The sequence below is a fragment of the Vanessa atalanta genome, chromosome 7, assembly GCF_905147765.1.
Source record: "Vanessa atalanta chromosome 7, ilVanAtal1.2, whole genome shotgun sequence".
Classification (NCBI taxonomy): domain Eukaryota; kingdom Metazoa; phylum Arthropoda; class Insecta; order Lepidoptera; family Nymphalidae; genus Vanessa; species Vanessa atalanta.
In genome coordinates this window covers 5849684-5870381 of record NC_061877.1, presented here as the reverse complement: position 1 = coordinate 5870381, position 20698 = coordinate 5849684, and the positions used below count along the sequence as shown (strand labels likewise).

Genomic DNA, 20698 nt, shown 5'->3' with positions numbered 1-20698 from the left:
TATTTTATTTTTTATTTATTTATTATTAGGTCGATCCAGTTTTATTTATTATTTCTTGGCGGTGAGGGGAGATCGCCCGAACACTGCTTTCGCCCGGGCGCTTGTACTATGGCCCAAGAAGTAAGATTACCCCGGGCACATAAAGCATTGATAGATTTACTGCCTGTCAAATTGGCATTGTAACTACAAGAGTACCTAAATTAAATTCAGTCGTTAAGAGTTGTTTGTACTAACTATACCATCAGATTGCTTAGTACAAATAAGTATACTGCATTTCGATTTAGCTCAAATAAATGGATTACTGGTAATTGTATTACCTTAACTAACGATTAAGTTATATTAGGTACATACTGATATGTTATGAACAATTCAACAAAGAAGATTCCTACGTATAATAGAATAAATTATAAATATTGTGTTAATTATCCTAATGAAATAATTACTGGTGATAATGTAAAGAAAGAGATTAGATCTACAAAAATATGTTTATCTTTTGTTTAGCTAATGGGAACTCTGAATAAATATCTAATCCAGTTCGTTAAGAAAAAAAAAGATGATATTAAATTGTTGATATAGTTCGTGGTTTCACTTAAGCCGAGTAGAACCACGAACCATAATACCTATATACTTCAAATTGTTAATTTAGATGACAAGTTATACTTAAATGTATGTAGTATGTAGGTCTACTTTCAATTTAACTTCAGAACTTAGAAGTGCTTAAACAAAATCAGTTTATAAATAAATAATAGCTTATTATTTAACATTTTGTATAAAAAATATTGTACCAAATCGGCCTTGACATGGTCGTTTTTCGCCAATAACCATAATGCAAGGTTAATCTTAGTCTAGGACGAGCATGCGACATTGCGAGAGTTCTCAGTACCTTGGCCACACTTATATAGCTTCTGAAATAGATACTCTATTACTTAAATCCACTGACGTATTATGTTACATATATAACAAAGTTTAAATCAAAAGGTTTCCCAGTCACAAGCATGAAGTATGACAATAAGGAACAACATGTATCTTCAAAATTGAAAATAAATATTTACTATCACAAAAAAAAATTCGAGCATAGTGTATATAAAGTTAAGGCAAATAAATAATAATAATTAGGTAAGTTTCTCTAAGTGCACCTATTAATTATATCCTAAACAGTCCTATTATTGTTTTGTGCTTAAACTTAGAATAATACCTCCCTCGACCTTAGAGAACCTTAGTGATGGAGTAAAATCCAAATGGAACATGTGCCTTTGTATATACTGTGTATGATATATTATGTGTCATATATTGAAAATCATTTTTCTATTTTTCTAAGCTTGACAAGCTCAACATTTAATTTTATTTTTATAATATAATTGTCTTGTAGCTGATAATAAAATAAACTATATCTTTCAAAACATACAAAATGCAAAAGTTCTAAAAAGTAGTGTTTAATATGTTACAATTAAAACAATTTTCCATTTTGTGTATGAAAACTAGAATTAAAATAAATATTTGTAAACAAAAACAGTAACAATATACATTTCACATTAAATATTACAAAATCTACATCAATCCATTACTATCAATATTTAGGAAAAATAATTAAGACAACATTTTATATAATATAAAATATTTAAAATTATTACGGAACACTAAAATTATTACGTGGTACGTAGTTTACAAGGAATAAAAGTAACTAGTTAAATCCAACCAAAATTATAAGTTAAAAATAACTAAAATTATTTACTTTGTTTAAAAATATTTTTATGAAAACTAAACGTAGGCTAAATGTTATTAATAGTAGTAAAACTATTATTCATAACTGGTGACTGATTTGGTAGAGTGGCCATGCTGTGGCAGCTCATTAAGTTGACAGAAAAATAATACTGCCATAGGCTAAAAAATAAATTTTGCAATATTTTTTTAAAGATATTTCATAAAAAATACTCTGGTTTATTTATAGCCTATGTTTTGATCAAAACAAAATAATTTATGTATAAAAAAACATTGCAAAATTAACTTTATAACATAAGCCTTTATTGAAGCACCACATACCTTACATACCGATATTAGTCAATATTCAACACAAAAATATTAAGTTAATATAACTATAATAAGTATGTAAAAACCAATACGAATTAGTAAATCACCTAGTTATGTATCTAGTGTTTTAGAAAACAATAAAACGAAAGCGAAGCTTAGAATACGTAGGTTTGATTGAGATTGAAATATTGAATGACAATTGAGTTCCTTGACAGATGGATGACTGTCATTAAAATTTGATGAGCATGAAAATTAAAAATCCTATTTATATATTCGACTAAAGAATTCCACCAGAAAGAATTTAATTTTTCTTTTATCAACTTTTGCATAGCTTGATCGAATTACGGTTCACTATTTTTTATTTGCTGATACTGGCACGACGCACGCGCAGTAGATACTTCGCCTAAAATCTCCCAGCGCCATATTGAGAGAGGCGGACGTTGTATGACTCGAGTGAATAAAATCGTGGTTAGTGCAATAATTTGAAGTGAAAGATTTGATCGTGCCCTATGGATATATACTCGGGTACGTAAAGCGAAAGTAAATGCCTTTAAAAAGTGTTTTATCTCAAACAGAGAGCCATGATAAATCGTATCGTAACCTAGACATAGGCCGTTCTAGTTATCAGTAGATTGCCGAGGTATCATCAATTCGCTGTTTGCTCACATTATTAATTATATTATTACACACGTGCGGGAAATAGCCATAGGTTTCTTGAATCTAGTTACATTAATGAGATTATACGATCGCTTCACAAGGTTCGACGCTCGTATATAAACGGATTTCGAAGTGTTTATGTCGGCAGTTGACAGAAGCGTATATGTATATGACTGATCATAAGTCACCACACCCAGTGACCGGATTGTCGGTTTTAGGATATATTAGATTTTAGATCGGATGATTGTTCACGTGCCGTCGAGTGTGTGGTTTTGTGAACGTTGTGGCGGACAAGATTCGTGATGCTGTGCGTGTAATGATATATAATTTTTAGGAGTGGTGTGCCTCGGTTGATAGGCCTGCCGAAAGGATAGGGATCCGCGCGCGAGGACGGTCTGCGGCCCTCCGCCCTGAAGAAACATGGAGTGCTGCATGTCGGAAGAAGCAAAAGAACAAAAAAGAATCAATCAAGAAATAGAGCGGCAACTCCGAAAGGATAAACGCGATGCAAGAAGAGAACTCAAATTGCTCCTGCTTGGTAAATATCTCAATAAATATATATATTTTTAAATTAAAGTCATTTATCATATTAAAACAATATTTATCACTTTTCATATTGTGATTTCAGCAATCAATTAAAAATAAATTTCAAAATTCTATTTAAATTACAAATTGCTATTTTAAAACAATACAAACATAAAACCACTATTAGAATCTAATTAAGTATAATTGTGTTTGTATGAATAATCTTGAAAATTGGAATATGCTGCCCATATATAAGTGATTTGTAAATATATTGATAAATATTCCTAGACCTAATTATGATTTTATAAAATGTTTATAAATAACATATTATTCTATGTTGTGCCAGTGATTGGGTGTAAATTAAGTAATATTACAATTTCTGCTCTTGAGAAGTATGAAAAGAATAAAACAAAGTTGAAGCATTACTCATGATTGGCAAAATCCTACTTACCTAATCTAATTTAAAAAGTACTTTTTATTTTCATAAGTTAAAATGATATAAGCATACTTCATTGCTTTTCACTTATACCTTTGTTTATCTGCCATTGATTCTTAACTTTATGTCCATAACAAAATTTGTGGTAAAACATTGGTGTAACTACTTCAAACTTTCTATCAATTATTTTCAAATTATCACTAACACATGAACTACTTTGTGTGATAATATAACAGCCTATAGCTAAGTTTATTCTGATCTGATAATTTCTGTTCTGTATTTACCCATTTGGGACTCTTACTATATTTAATAAATATATCTCATTCATTAATATCAATTAACATTAATTATATTTCTTATGAGAAAACATTTATTTAAGTCATTAAAGAAATATTGGGTCATGAAAAATATTAATAATTTAATAGATTGAAAGATTGGTAAAGTAAACTATATAAAATTAACATAAACATTTTCATTCAACTGAGTTAAATAATATTTAAAATAAAAACACACATATTTTTACACATAAGCTCTATACGCATCGGCTATTAAATATAATGATAAAATTGAATAAAATGTGTATTAAATATAAGAGATCATTAAAATAAAAAATGTTAAAGGAAAACATACACTTGAGTAATGGGTAAATACACAACATCAAATTGTTGTCAATTAAATTCCATGTTTACATGGAGACTGTGTCACTCTATAAAATTATTATATATTAGAATTAATAGTATTTTTAAAAATAACTTATAGTAACCACATAGTCGGTGGTTTTGATGAATCTTTAAAAAATATATTTCATACATTAAAATAAATAAATAAAAACCAGATATGGTATAAAAAAGTAACTTTTGTATGCTGTAAATAAAGTTCCAAGTTAATAAAAAAAAAAAAAATAGTAAAAATATATAAATAGCCTGTTAGCGATAATCCAAGAATAGGGTTTTATTCTTAGCATTGATAATCCAAGACTAGCATTTGCAAGACTAGCAAGATATAGAGAAAAAACTATAAATGCAATAAACAAAAAAATAAAATAGTTTTACATTATTATAAGGAATATGGCAAGTAAAAGATATTAAAATAGTCATGACAAAATTTGGTTGAGGAAGGAAACTACAACTTGACTAAAAATAAAATATATGTATATGCATATTCCATTTTTAATGTATACTGTGAATAAAATAAATTTTGAATTATTTCTATTGTTTTTCAAGGAGGATAATTAGGATTAACTTTTTAATTATAAATCTTAGTTAAATAAACCATTATCTTGCTTTATTTATAATCATAACTGAATATTTTTAATATTATACAAAAATATAGAGCTTTAATATGAAGTATGTATGTTAAATATAGAGCCTTAATAAGAAGTTTATATGGGCTTGAATAGACGAGACACATATTTTCATTATGATCGCTTTTTGTTCCCATGGTCAAGTCTCAAATATTAATTTGACAATGTAATTACTATGACATGTACATTTTATTTATTAACATATTACAACATCAACACAGAAAGTATTTACAAATCTCATAAATTTATAAGAAAATGAATGCAGTCGTAATGTAAACATACTATTAATAATAGATGGTCTCCACATACATTAACATCAAGTACCAGCAGTAATAATCAATATTAAAATATTGTTTAAAAAAATCAAAACATGTGATGTTAATAATATTTATATCAGTGTTTTAATGCCATAAAAAGTTTATTGTGACTCATATTTTATATATAAAAAGATATTTACAATTAAAGAAATAATTCATATGTTGGGTTAACTATTTGTAAAATTTTATGTAAATTCATTGTTTCGTTTATTTTATTTTTTATTCTTTTTGCCACTGTTAGGTATATCGAAATATTGTCAAATAAATACAACTGATTTCTTAATTTTAGGTTTTTATTTGTTGTGAATTTTGTTTGATTCTATTGTGTTTAATCAGAACTATCTTAAATATTATTACAAAATCATAATAGTTGCTTAATTAGTGAAGAAAATTATAAGAATTGTTATTTTATAAATTATCATAATTATGAAACAGATAAAGAATTGATTATTGTTATCTGAAACCAAAATTTTTATCTATCATATATATAAATAAAGCGTTAACCAAATTATGTCACCATATATATGCATTAACTTTTTAAACCCTTTTCACATATATGAATCTCGGATAATTTGAAATACTATATTTGTGTGCATTTTATTAGCCATTATATTAAGAAGAAAAAGTATATTAGTTAGGAAAATAATGCCTACTTCTGGACAGCCAGCTCTATATATAGCATTTCAACTTATAATTCCATTTTAGATAATTTAATTAATCTATTTTGTGGATACTGCAATAACTAAAAGACTTTAATATAAATACATATTTAAAGACTATACTATACTGAGATGCTTTGATCTAATGATTCATGTACTTTTGATATTTGTTGCGATTCCAAAACAATATAGTAAGGGTGTAGACAGTTCACACTAAGATAAGATTATTTACAAGAACTAAACCATTGTCTTGTTCAGAGGACCAAGCTCATTGAATAATTTGTTGACTTGAAAAAAGTTTATTCTTAGTAATTTTAACACATTGATATGTAATAGGAAATACCAATAATTAACATTTCGTAAACTTCTGTGTTAAACTTACCAACCTTGACTAGGTTGGTAGCCTGTCTACTAGGTGCCACCTACTCACCACTAAACACTAATATTACAGGCACAAGCGGTGTAAATTCTTAGTCTTACCATCAGGTGGCCCATTTAAAGGTATCACTATCGATTTGAAATAAAAAATAAGTTGATGTGTGTATTATTCAAAGGCACTGGTGAGTCCGGCAAATCAACATTCATCAAGCAGATGAGAATCATTCACGGGTCGGGCTACAGCGACGACGACAAACGCGGCTTCATCAAGCTCGTCTACCAGAACATCTTCATGGCGATGCAGAGTATGATACGCGCTATGGATCTACTCAAAATACAATATGGAAATTCGTCCAATGAGGTAAATATTTAGAGAACATCAATTACAAAATCTTTTATAAGTTAATACAAAAATGAGTGTATATATTATTTGTAAAGTAAAGTAAATTAATATCTAAAACTTCACTTTTATGAAATTCATAAATCTAAAGTGTTCTGCAAAAGAATTTCCTGATTATATGACCTAAAGTAGTGTAGTCGAAGCTACAAATTCCGGTCCTTAATCGAAAGCCTTTGTCATTTACAAATTAGCTTTTTGACTAGCTTAACGTATAGGATAACCGCCGGTAGAAAGCAAGCGATTATTCCTTAAACTACATTACGTATAAAACTACGGACAGATATGAATTTAACGAAATTAACTTTTTCTTTTTAATGTAACTTATCTAAGCACTTTATTGCTATAAACTTTAGATACGCTTAATTTAATCACTAATAAAGTATTATTTGTGGAGAGAAAAAAAGAACTGCTCAATTACAATAATCGAATGAAACTAATTCCAAACATTGACCTTTATTTTAAAACAAACTATTAATTATAGCGTAAATTTTTTCCAGGAAAAAGCGGAGTTGATATCATCAATCGACTATGAAAGCGTAACAACGTTCGAAAGTCCCTACGTTGAGGCTATAAAGGGCCTATGGGCCGATTCGGGTATACAAGAGTGCTACGATCGCAGGCGAGAGTACCAGCTCACTGATTCAGCAAAATAGTAAGTCGAATTGAGTATTCACGTAAACAATTTCTATTTGTCAGATACTTTGTAATACGCTCTCGAACAGTTCGTCTACCGTTTTTTTTAAGGAGTAATATTATTATATATGACACATATAGTCCTAATTTAATGTCATGCAATTCATTGTCTCTGTTTGGGTATTTTTTATCAGCAGAACAATGATTGTTTAGGATGAGAGCATTACCGGGAAATACATAAAAATATACCATTTGTATCTAATTTGTATTAATTATATACCTACGATGATATCTTTATTGAGTTTGAAATTCGTCGTATTTAAAGATCTCGAATCTCGTTTAAAGTCGTATCATAATTTAGGGCATTTGTCTCTTGTGTTAAACATTATTTGTTTTCAAACTAATGTTCTCAATTAAACAGATTGCATATAATTTATATTCGAATTAATAAAATATATAGATTTGTCATATTATGTATATTTGAAATGTTTGAAACGAATTAATTTCACACATAAATTTAAGTAATAATAATTTAAACGGCTCAAGGTCGAAAAAGAGGTATATATAATTGCACATAAAAAAAGTCATTGAAACTATTATTACAGCAATTATATGACTATATATATATCAAATTAATTTGATAGAAAATAGCTATGAGTATTATTTGTGTGACTTAAAAACTTAACTTTTTTTATAGACATTAATTATTATTTCCTATTGAAACATTATTTTACAAACAGGGATATTCCGATGTGAAATATAGCTACTCCTATATATATATTTACAATCGTATTAAAAACGGTTATACACAGTCGGAAATATATATAATTGTATACTGGGACAAAATCGAACTCGCGACTGCCGGGAAATTTAAAGGACAAAAATTTGAATGTAATTTATTTGAGTGGCATTTGATGGGGATTGAAAGAGAGAATTTCCCGTAGCTATTTGCAGGAGATTGACCGCGTCGCGGGCCCAAATTACTTACCGACCGAACAAGACATTCTGCGCGTGAGAGTGCCCACGACGGGTATCATTGAGTATCCGTTTGACTTGGAAGAGATAAGATTTAGGTAAACGAGTCTAAAAAATGTTCACATTGTGCATGCTTCGCCTATAAACTGCATGTTTCTATGTCATTGGGTCCTGCATGTTTACGTTTCGATGGGTACATTTGTGTTATTTGTGCATTTTTTTGCAGGGCTTTATATGTGGTGCGAATTGTTTTCTCGTATGGTCGTATCGTTCTATTCCGCTATGTATATATTGATATACCTTCTTCACCGCAACTGTCGTGGTCGAATTACCTTCGAGTCGCACCTGGAGGTCGGCTAGCTTTTGTCGTTATTTGATCTCATTAAAGATAATATAACCTCTATAATCGTCTACAGAATATTCAAAAGTGATTTTTTTTATAATTTCGTAACTCGAAGCACAAGTCAATAGAGCATTAATGAATAGTAACGGCTCTGAAAACAATTCGCATCATTATTTTATAAGCAAAGAAGTTACACGAAACGTTCGTATGGATGCAATAGGTTGCATGAATTTGCAGTTATTTAAGTGATTTGGCAAGAATTGAGAGTGCCGACTACCTACCGACAGAGCAGGACATTCTACGAGCTCGACAGCCCACCACGGGCATTCTTGAGTATCCTTTCGATCTTGACGGAATCATATTTAGGTATGTCGCGATAACGTCACAATCCTTAGCAACGCTAGGACCATTCCCTAACTTCACCATTGATATTCCCGTAAAATAAAACCTCTGCACTAATTTGAATGCAGGTTGAAGGATTTTTTTTATTGAATTGGATTAGGTCTTAACTTTTGGGGTGTTGATTTTAATTAACTCATTAAACGCACTCGCTAATATATGATTGAATCATTTCGGGTTTGTAGTTAGTTCTGCTTTTTAAACATTCATATTAGCAAAACAGCATGGTATATAAGGACGTGAGTATCTTTGTATTTTATGGTTATAGTATTGTATATTGTTGCAAATTATAGTGATGGTTTGGTATTAAATGTTAATGTCAGTTATTTTAATAAAACTATTCGTAATATTTACAATCCTTGTTGTTACTTGTTTTAATTATTATATTAGGAATATGAATTCAAATACCTTTATTAGATGAATGTGTGTGCTTTGCGTGCATGTGTGAGTTTGCAATGATTTTACTAATGAATCCAGTGAATAGTCCCCAATCTGGATTCTTAGACTATTCACTGGGTTCATTAGTAAAATACAACTACAATGCGTCGTATTGCTACGCTGTGAATAGTGGGTGAGCGAGTGTAATTCCAGGCACAAGATATATAAGAACTCCCGATCCCACAATTGTCATCGTTAGTAATAAACTTACATTCCAATGTCTATTGAGAGTCGTGGCTATTTTCACACGGTGAATCAGGTGTCTCCTTAACTCGCTTTTCCTGCAGTAAAACGAATGGCTTACCTTTTGTAATAGTACTAATAAAAACAAAATATTATGCGTTGTTATTAATCAAAGTTAGTTTCTTCTTGAACTATTTTTATTTTGACTGAAACACAATTCACTTAAACCTACCCTTTATAATCTTTATTATCAACTCTCATAGTATCGCACAGTTCCAAACATATAGCGTCTAAAGACACAAATAACACATCAATAGAAACTCTAAGGCTATGTAATAATCAATTACTAATTAAAACTTTACAATAAGATCAACTTATATTCGTATCAAGTAATAGTTTTGTTATCCAGTTTTGCGATTGTAATACTTTTTTTTTTAATTTCTCGATTGTAATATCATGATGATAAATGAGACGAAAATATTTCTTAAAAAATATATTTGCTGAGCTATGTGACTAATTCTTAAAACATATTTTACACAGAAGAAGTAATACAAAATAATTAAACACATACATAGCGTGGCTTCTGTTACTAACATCTTATTTCATTTTTATATAATTTTATGACGATAAATAACTCACGTTTTTAACAAAAATATTACGTCCTAAAGTCTTAGATATATTAAAACCAAACCAACCAAACATATGTATCAACATAAGCATTTTTAAAATAAAATTCAAATTCTAAAATTATTATAAATGTAAACTTTAATAAACCGATTCAGATTATCGTTAATAATAGTTACTTTATTTTAAAGCCTTAAATATGTACGTTTGTAAATTATAACTTGTTTTATAGTGGAGATGGTGTGCCGATTTCGCAACCAATCCACGAATCTTGTTTTAGCAGAGAAATAGTTACTGATAACTTGGTGAAACATGGCTATTTACTAAAAGTTCAGCTATAAATGGTATATCCACTTAAATTTTACTTCCAAATTTCCGACAGCTTCGTCGACGTTCAAAGCGGCATTTTTTCGCAAAACCATAATGAATACCAATGATATCGCCAGAAGCGTAACATGCCTTGGCGGGGCCCCATATGAAAAATTGTTCGGGGGCCCTTACGAAGGGCAAACATATCTCACAAGAGTCAAAAAAGTGCATAAAATTAAAAGAAATACTTATTCATCATATTGTCATTTTTTCCAAAATTTTGGGCACTTTTAAAAAATTGGTTGTATTGACTTTTGTCATTTTTGAGCATTCCAATCCAAAATTAGAAAATTAACTCTCTTCTGATAATTTTTAAATCCATTTTACCTAAAACCTTATTGTAAGAGACTTATTTTATAGACGAGATGGAACAATGGGTAAACCACGCGGATATATACCATAGATCGAAAGGCTCAAATGAAAAAAATACCACTGAATTTTCATCTGTTTAATTTGCGTATATAATTATTCATATCGTGTTTGGTGCTATAGGAAAACATCGTGGCAAAATGCTTATAGAAATATCATGGGTTCATACAGAATGAAAGTTAATATATGTATAAATGATTTATTTAAATATCAGAACTTGACAATATTGTCTTTTAGACTTCTTTAGAATTTGATTCCAGACGTTTTAACAAAATTGTCTGCTTATGTGTGCAATAAGTTTGAACGTTTCGTTCAAATGTTAATGTCGACTATAAATGATTTCAATCCCCAATCGCTAGTAATCTTTTTTAAAGTAAAAATGTATAATGATTGAGATTATGGTTTATTTAACCAAAACAAATACTTATATAATCTAATACAATGGATGCCTGACTCAGTGCTCGTTGCTTGAAAGAATGAGCGTATTTATAATATCAACGACTGTGGCATGTTTACTGTTTTGTTACGTTCACGTCGTGACCGTAATGCCCTGCAAGGAAATATCAACTGGGAATCAAATGGGAGTATCTGTCGAATGACTGACTGAAATGTATCTACATTATAACATAAAAAATATTAAATTATTACATTTTTATTTAAAATATACTAAATATATCTAAGACTTTAGGAAAACATCTGAGTTTCTATAATTTTTTTTAACTTTTATGTTAGTTTTTTAATTGTATTAAACTACTTATCGTGCACTTTCATGGTTTCATTAGTCACTGGCTCTTCAAAGATTACGCTGCGGGATGTCTTCAAAGTAGCAAGGTCAAAGAAAAATCGTCGATGTTACCTATTAGGTAGTTATTCAAATATAATAAATAGATAACTGAACAGAAATAGTAAGTTATATATCAATATAAAAATATATTCGAATGAGGAAGATATCTATGAATATATCTTGAAGTTTCTTTTATAAATCATCGTTCTTTACTTTACTTAACATCATAAAATATTTATTTATTGACGCTCCTTTTACTTTAAATATTAAACGATCGACACTAACTGAAATACTAATATTTATTAATAGAGATATAAGAGCACACGCCAACTGATTATTACTATGCTTAAATAGAACCTTTTTTCATCAGAAAAACATTAAACTGCAACAATATATTATGCGATTCAAAGAGTTCTTAATGCTTTTTTTAGGCTTTGTAACAATTGCATGTTTTAATAGTGCTAGAATAGAAAATTGCTTAATTAAGTTGTTTTTAATATCTATGGTGTAATCTGTATCTGTGTAAATAATTGTTTAATTTTTAAACACGCTGTATAAACATGTGTCATGTTCAACGTGCATGATGAATACATGGTGTCATTTTGCAAATATTAAAATATAAAAGTTTAGAAAATATTCAAATGAAACAAGTGCTAACTAATTACATATAAATGTATATATTTAATTATATTTTGTTTACGATTATATAAAGATCACTGTGTACTGATAATTGGGATTTACACAATTAAATATAGCTTATATATTTATATGGCTGTGTACATTTTATTATTATATTGTAATTATATTTCTTAATCCTAATAAATTTGTTATACGAAACAGAATGGTGGATGTCGGAGGACAGAGATCCGAGAGAAGGAAGTGGATCCATTGTTTTGAGAACGTCACATCTATCATATTCTTAGTAGCTCTTAGTGAATATGATCAAATTTTATTCGAATCTGAAAACGAGGTAAGCACATTACTAATTATTTGTTTAAATAACACGAACCTTATTTAAAAACGTTTAGTATGTTTTTAGTTAAATACAGATAGCGAATCATTGTTTAACACCCCCTGAAGATTTCGTTCTCTGAAAACGTATGCCATCGAAAAAAATATCAACTGATTTAAGTAATATGTTAATGTACACAATTCTTTGCGAATATGCGTATGGGATATTGCTAGCTCTCTCTGTTTTTAAATACCCATCCTTAGCTGTAGTAGAACATTGTCCAGACAGGTCTGGGTGTGTTTTTATGGTGCTATTTAGTTAAGATTGCTGAATAGACTTGTCAAAAATAACAGGCACAAGAGACTTACTGTAACTCATAGTTGAACCACACGGATGGTGCAAGATGCGTGTCTAAAGTGGCCAGTATCAGGTCGCTAACTATTAATTCGTCTGCCTTTATAAGCTAATAAATACCTATTTACTTTTTTGGCTAACTCTTACCACTCAATGTAGACCACGAGGTCCGGGTCTTGTTGTAAGCACCGGGTCGATCCAATAAAAACTTAAGTATTTTGAGAAAGTGTTTCGGAAAGCACATATATCCGTTGGTTCTGCACCTGAACTCCCTCACTCTGAACAGTGTGAGGGAAGAGGGAAAGTATTTACACATACACTCTATCGTACTACGCAATGGACTATACTATTCTTTGAGATTGGCCTTCGTTACAGAATTAGGTGCGCGAGATATTATCATTAAGATAACTAAAATATATATATATATATTTTTATTAATACAGTACATTTAAACTTACAGAATCGAATGGAAGAATCAAAGGCGTTGTTTAAGACGATCATCACGTATCCATGGTTCCAGCACTCGTCGGTCATTCTGTTTCTTAACAAAAAGGATTTGCTCGAAGAAAAGATCATGTACTCGCATCTTGTAGACTACTTCCCGGAGTATGACGGTATGTTTTACAATCGATATTTACTTAATCAAAATTATAAAAACTGTATAAGGTTTAAACAGAAGATTATTAGGGTCTATTGACTAACAAAAAATATAACAGCAACGTTCGTTTTTTGCTATCACTACTTTTCAATTAATAATAGTTGGAATGTAGTGATAGCAGAAAACGATAAATATTAATGAATGTATATATTGTTCATTGGATCGTAATCACGCAACAATGGATCAAGTAATTCCGCAGATAGATTCTGGGTCCCAAGGGTCACATAAGTTTGCATATGTTACCTTTTTGTACCAGCAAAAGCACGGGTTAGAAGCCGTCGGTATAAAGTAATATAACAAAACAATTTCTTTTTCATTGATTTTCAATAGGACCGAAATGCGATCCGGTTCCAGCCCGAGAATATATACTTCAGAAGTATCTTAAGGAAAATCCGGATCCGGATAGACAGTGCTATTCGCATTTTACGACAGCCACAGGTTGACATACAACATGCGCTAGATATTAAAATAAACAATTTGGAGAATGATTACGTACAGTAGTAAACGCAATCGTCTTCCTCAAATTGCACGTGTTTCGTAAGCTAAGGTTTTTTGTGATAGTAGACTGTAAGCTAAAACAGTAAATAGAAGTAATATGCTAATACACAAATAATAATAAAAATATATATATTTTTCATTGGTTGCCAATTCTTGAAATGATTCTGTAATTCAACCAATGAGAAGTATCGCCAGTGTGTGCAAGCAGTATAGCTAGTTATGGAACTCAGGTCCGCAACGTGACGCCAGTACCGCCCGCGAGTTCATCTTACGAATGTTCGTCGACCTAAACCCCGATGCAGAGAAGATCATCTACTCGCACTTCACTTGTGCGACTGGTAAGTATTTTACATACTAGCGATCAACAAATATCCCAAAGGAAGGATATTAATATATCTGTTCCTAAATATGACACGTCGAATTATGTTATTAATAATGGAAATGATCGATGGCACGAGGGGTAAAGATAAACAACCTTAGATTTAGATAAGATTTGATAATAGTTCTGCTATATTATACAATATAAGTCCTTGATTAATTTATATTGTGTATAATTATACATCATTTAATTCAACTAGTATTTAAATACGTATATCTTTTAACGAAATTTAACATCCATAGTTGCGATAAGAAATTCGGTAAAAACTTCGGTAACTTTATCGATAAATCGTTAGTTACCGGCAAAGGCCAAAGGCCGGCAACGCACCTGCAACCCCCTTGGTGTTGCAGATGTCCATGGGCGGTGGTAATCACTTTCCATCAGGTGAGCCTCCTGCTCGTTTGCCCCCCATATATGCATATATAAAAAAAAAGTTAATTTCCTACGTCAACGATTTTAATCCAACTCATTGATGGTTTGATAATTTTGGACAGTCAATATATTTTGGAAACTTAACTTAAAATATAAATATAAATCGTGTTTTAAGTTTGTATATGAATATAATACATTAACAACGTCAACATTTAGTTTGTCTGTATTTGATAACTAATTTGAGCTTCACATTTAATTACAATATATTTTACTCCTATCAGAATTTTCTTTACTATTAATAAAACTGTTACAAGGTTTTGCGTTTGTCACAGAGAACTTTGTAAGCGGTCTAAGGTAGCATGCATATAAATTAGCATCAATAATAATATATCTTATCATAATATAAACGTATTTTGATTCCTTGATATGAAAGCAATAGGCTTCAATACTAATAAATCAATCAAAATTGATTTCAATCTATAAATATTGATAGGAGTCAAACTTATATTTAAATAGTCTTTAATTTAAAGACAGCTCAAATCGCTGTCAATTGCAATTGTTTGACTAATATAATTTAGTTCTAGAATTCTAAATAAATACGATGGAATGTTGAGAAATCAACTCAAAATTACTGCATAATTTAATTCCATGTTCCTACATTCTAGATTCATTGTTATTCATATCGTATTTGTTTTCTTTAAATGCATACTAATACAATATAAAGTTTGATAATTACTAACAACAAAGATGAGTCTTAATATAATTTACCTAAGAGGATATGAGGTAAGTATCTATTCGTTTGGGTTTTTTTTCGTGTGCAGGTATCATTTTCTTACTTTGCTTGCTTTTTATGCGGAAAATTGTCATGTATTCTTTAGATTTGTGAGTGCTTTTTGCTATGGTTTTGTTTTTCTGAGGTATTTTTTGTAAGCTTGGTTGTTAGTGGGTTTTTTTTAGATAGTTTTAGTTTTTCTTGCGTTTCAGTACAATTTAATTTTAGGTTATTTTTTTAAGATCCCAGATCCATTTATTTTAATCAAATTAATTTTTTGATTGTTTGGCTGTTTTACATAAAACTATTGATAAATTTATTTTAAATTTACAACTCAATATTATGCAATGAAAAAAAGATATAACGTACATTCATTGGAAAAGATTATAATGAAAAAAATATCCTCATATCAAAATTCCGTCGGAAAGATATTGATCGATTTATTTTAAACAGAACTGGAGTTTGTATTCAATTTAACAAACTATAAGCACTTCGTTTTAAACTGGTGCGCTTTGCAGACAGATGTTAATGTATTTTTAGATGTTCCATGGGCACGTCTGCTTTTATATTAAAAATATGTTTTGTAATTTTTTTGTTTCAATTGGTACATAAGAGTTTCGATACCTGATTTTATACATTCCGATAATTATATGAAACAACTTTATAATTCTTAATATAATAATACTTTTATTGCTATTCTAATCAACTACGAAAAATCCATGAATATTTTTACAGTTGGCTTAAGTTTTTACAATGATGTTTTATTACATTACAATAAAAGCAATTGGAATCGTGTTAAGAGATAATAGATATTTGTCTCGGACCTAATTTGTTTTAATGTTTATTTCCACCTTATCCGTCTTTCCACTCTTTACTTCTATTTATTTTTATTTTTTGCATGCTGCTTTGGAAATTTTTAAAGACACTGAAAACATCAAATTAGTGTTTTGTGCCGTTAAGGATACAATAATGCAGACGGCTCTTAAGGAATTTAATTTAGCGTAATAACGTTGTAGTTGTTTTTATTTGCAATAAATATTTTAATTTTTGTACTTGTTTTATTTCATTTTAATTTACCTTAATATAGATGGATAGTTATTTGAAAAACCTCATTTATTTATTTATCGTTCTGATTATGTGTATTTTTTTTAAATTATTGTTGTATTTAAATATACTTGCATGGCACCGAAAAATAATTTTGTAATGTTTGAATTATTTGTATTTTTGAATATGTATTCGCTTCTGTGTTTTTGTATTCTACTAACTGTTATGTGTATATTTTGTTAATCTTAGTAATAAATTAACTTTTTAATATATATATTACTAACACTTCATTAAAAACGGTTTAGTATATAGTAATCTTTAATCTGAACAAAAAAAAAAACAAATAAGTCGTTATAATATTCGATTGATTAGTTACATTGAAAATGCAGTAATTTTGAGCGTCAATTATTAATTCTTAATAGTAAATAGGAAAAGTAATTACAACTTCTCTATTTTAGTCAAGAAACAAAGCGTAGGTATTAAATTTTTTAGTTTGCTAGACGAAACGTTTTGATGAAACTTTTGTAATCTGATTTCAGACACTGAAAACATTCGGTTCGTATTCGCCGCAGTCAAAGACACAATCCTGCAGTCCAACCTCAAGGAGTACAACCTCGTCTAAGTGACACCGAAGATCCTGGCACAAATCTGTGATTGTGTGTAACCGTAAATAAACATCATCACTTCACGACCGACTGTGTAAATTTACGAACTGAGGACGAACTTAATCATCTAAACTGATTATATGAAATTAAGATTAGATCGTAAGTCATTTAATCAAATATTAGCACCAGTTCGGACGATCCGCATTTCTCGATCCTCACCGTGAGAAAGGGTCGCCTCATTGCGCGTTAGGTTTTTTGACAAGTTTTTTATGATGAAGTTTATTCACAACTTATGTATGTGTCTGTATCGGTGAATATTAAATTGTGCATTTTAAAGTCGCGGCGGGTCTCGACCTCGCCGCGAACTGCTTTTAGTCATTGTTTTAGATTTTTTGTAAAGTTTGTTGCCATTATATCTTTCTACATAAGTATACATTTATTATGTCCAGACGGATGGATTTGAACAAACTAGTCCAAACAACTTAGGCGAGTTTTATCATCCTCGTGAGCGGAGTCGGGAGACGGCTCGTGTCGAGGGAGGCCCCCCGCCTCCCCCCTCCCCCCACTCCCGCGTTACTATTAGGTATTTATTTAAATAATGGAGTCACACTCGGCGGCGACTGAGCGCGACGACGACTGCATTCTATCTCCCTTGTTTCGCTTGAAAGATTATATTATTATCATTTATATAGATTGATTGTATTTTAATAAACATTGCGTTACTTTTGTACATTGGAATTTTGTTAATTGATACATGTTATGTGTTATTATTTAAACTTTTTATGTATATGTTAAAATGGTGTTTTTCTACACGAATCGACTTGATGCAAAGTGTTTACGTTATCTGTAGGCTTCGTGTACGCATGCTCCGGTGTATTCGGTTTCTTCCTTACGTTGCCGTGAACAAAAATTCCATTTCACTAGACTTACGTCTGATAGTGGTTACTACGTTAGTTGTGTAAGGATATTTTTGAAGCATTTGTATAACTTTTTTTACTAGAGAACCCAAGATACATTGAAGCGCAATGTGAATTGTAAAAAGCGGTGCCGATGGTTTTTTTGCGCAAGAACTTTTACCACAAAAAATGTAATATATTGTACATTTTGGTCTAAACGTGCGGAGTGAATTGAGCTGACAGTTCAATGGCAAGTTTTGCTATTGGCACGTCCGACCGGCGCGAAGCACAAGTCGCACCTTATGATTGTTGTCCAGATGTTATAGTATTTTATTATATGCTTGTGTGTGTTGCTTTGTGTTATATTTTTAGTTACATTTTATTTATAGCTAGAAACGAAGTTTCTGTTTTAAAGATATAACTTATTGAATTAACTTATTCGTTGTTGTAAACTTGTTTCCTCTAATACCGTTCGAGTCGAGCTGCGATAGACACTGTCAATAGCAAAACTGTACGCTCGAAGATACAGCTGTCTGTAATGCTCAAAGTTTAACATTGGAACTAATCGCACAAAAACTTGAAATATTGTGTACTTTTTATTGATGTTATTCATGCAGTATCTGTGTTCGCATTGTACATATGACTACGTTTCGTTTGATGCAATTGTATAGCAATATTGAAGTTCCGTTGTTTAGCCTGGCGCTTGTACAGTTTGGGACATCGCGGACGACTCGGAGACGTCGGCCGTGCGCGTACATCCAGACTGACCAAATATTATCGTAGATATGGAATTTTTACATTTATCGAAATAGAAAAAAATATATAGAAACGCACTGACGCTATGGAACATTTTTTGAACAAATTTCGCGTCATTTTGATACTATTAATTTTGAATACCTATTTATTTTTATAATCGTTTATTTTATTTAATACGAAATAAGCCATTGAACGAGTCGGTCGAAATACTCGATAGTTTTTTTGTGAATGCGTGATATAAATGCATTTAGGAATTGTATTGTCAACTTCGATTTTATTTAGTAATTCTGACAATTTTCAATTTATATATTTTAAAGCATTTAATTATTTTAAATATCTGAATTAAGTGCTCATAGTTAGTTGTACCTGAGATTCATTTATTCATGTGGTAAGGCCAGTATAGCGAAACTTAGACTATTTTTAAGCCGAATCAAGTTTTTAAAGGATCTGGTTATGAAAATATTTTATACTCTATCGAGCCTTCGTGAGCCGTATTCGACGAAGATTTGTAGCAAATGAACGGACGTGACAAAATTGAGACAGTAAGTAAATATAATTTGTATACATAACATATATCATGATAACAGTGAGTGCTGTACTAAAACTGCCTTTATGACGAGTAAGACGTGTAACTTGTACGTAGTCGACGGATGTATGACGCGGTCGCGCTCGACGCGATGTCTTGCATTCATATCTTCCTTACGAATGGACTGAATTACGCGTTTTCACGGTATTCTTACCTGTTTTTTCGTTTTTACGATTGGGAAATGACTATTACAATTGCAAAAACTATATTATAGTCTAACGTTGCTTTACCTTTTGTGTGAGATTGTGAGAATTTTAGCTTAAGTTTCGACTGAAGATGGATGCCTGTATGTAATATTGTAAATTATAATTTCTCATAAAATATAATTTTTTTCAGCTATGCGCATTGTTTTATTTTTAAATATTAACTTTACGTAAAACCTTTTTTAATTTCGATACGTTGTCGTTAGTTTTGTACATCACATAGAATGGAGGATCGGTACAAAATGTTTAAAAGTTTATAAATCGTATATTTATGTATTATCTTACTCGGGATCGTATACTGAAATGATAAAACAGAATCATGATTCGTTGTAGGTATTCAAATTTGTGCTGAGCTACTATTGAACAAACATATACATAACTATATTTTTCAAACATGAAACCGTCCAAGCCACCTTGGTTTGTTTATAAATGTAGGTTAGATTTATATAATTATATTATTAAAAAAAGAAAAATTGCTTGTGACCTACCGTAACCGTACCGTAATACAAGTGAAACTTCTTAAATAAGTTTGTTTTTTTTTCTCATATTTTTCTTCTTATTCTTGTAAAATGTGACATGTCATTTTAAACTTCTCATCTCAATCATCAAATCACCACCTATAAAGTTTTACTTCAACATTAAAAAGGTGACCAACGAACATAGTACTTTTGCACATTTCACAGAAAAAAATAATCGAAGTCTGATTCTTATAACTTATTATGTGTATAAAGTAAGGGTTTCATAATGTGTCTTATTGTTCAGACTACTAGTGTTATAATCCGATCAAACTAGACCAGGAAACA

The 20698-nt window shown here is 30.3% G+C and overlaps 1 protein-coding gene across 9 annotated transcripts; it reads left to right on the top strand.

Annotated features, from left to right (window-relative positions):
* The first annotated feature begins 990 nt into the window (after window positions 1-990).
* On the top strand, window positions 991-20021 carry LOC125065509 (guanine nucleotide-binding protein G(q) subunit alpha). 9 transcript variants are annotated; one of them, XM_047673171.1, is made up of 9 exons: window positions 991-1116; window positions 3020-3223; window positions 6480-6664; window positions 7201-7355; window positions 8892-9020; window positions 12661-12790; window positions 13587-13740; window positions 14115-14222; window positions 16710-16857. In XM_047673171.1, exons 2-9 carry the CDS (start codon window positions 3106-3108, stop codon window positions 16808-16810), a joined length of 1080 nt encoding a protein of 359 aa, XP_047529127.1. In that variant the 5' UTR covers window positions 991-1116; window positions 3020-3105; the 3' UTR covers window positions 16811-16857. The 9 variants fall into 9 exon arrangements, with proteins under 9 accessions (XP_047529127.1, XP_047529126.1, XP_047529125.1 ...); XM_047673170.1 differs by lacking the exons at window positions 991-1116; window positions 8892-9020 and adding exons at window positions 2255-2553; window positions 8281-8409; XM_047673169.1 differs by lacking the exon at window positions 991-1116 and adding an exon at window positions 2256-2553.
* The last annotated feature ends 677 nt before the right edge of the window (window positions 20022-20698 follow it).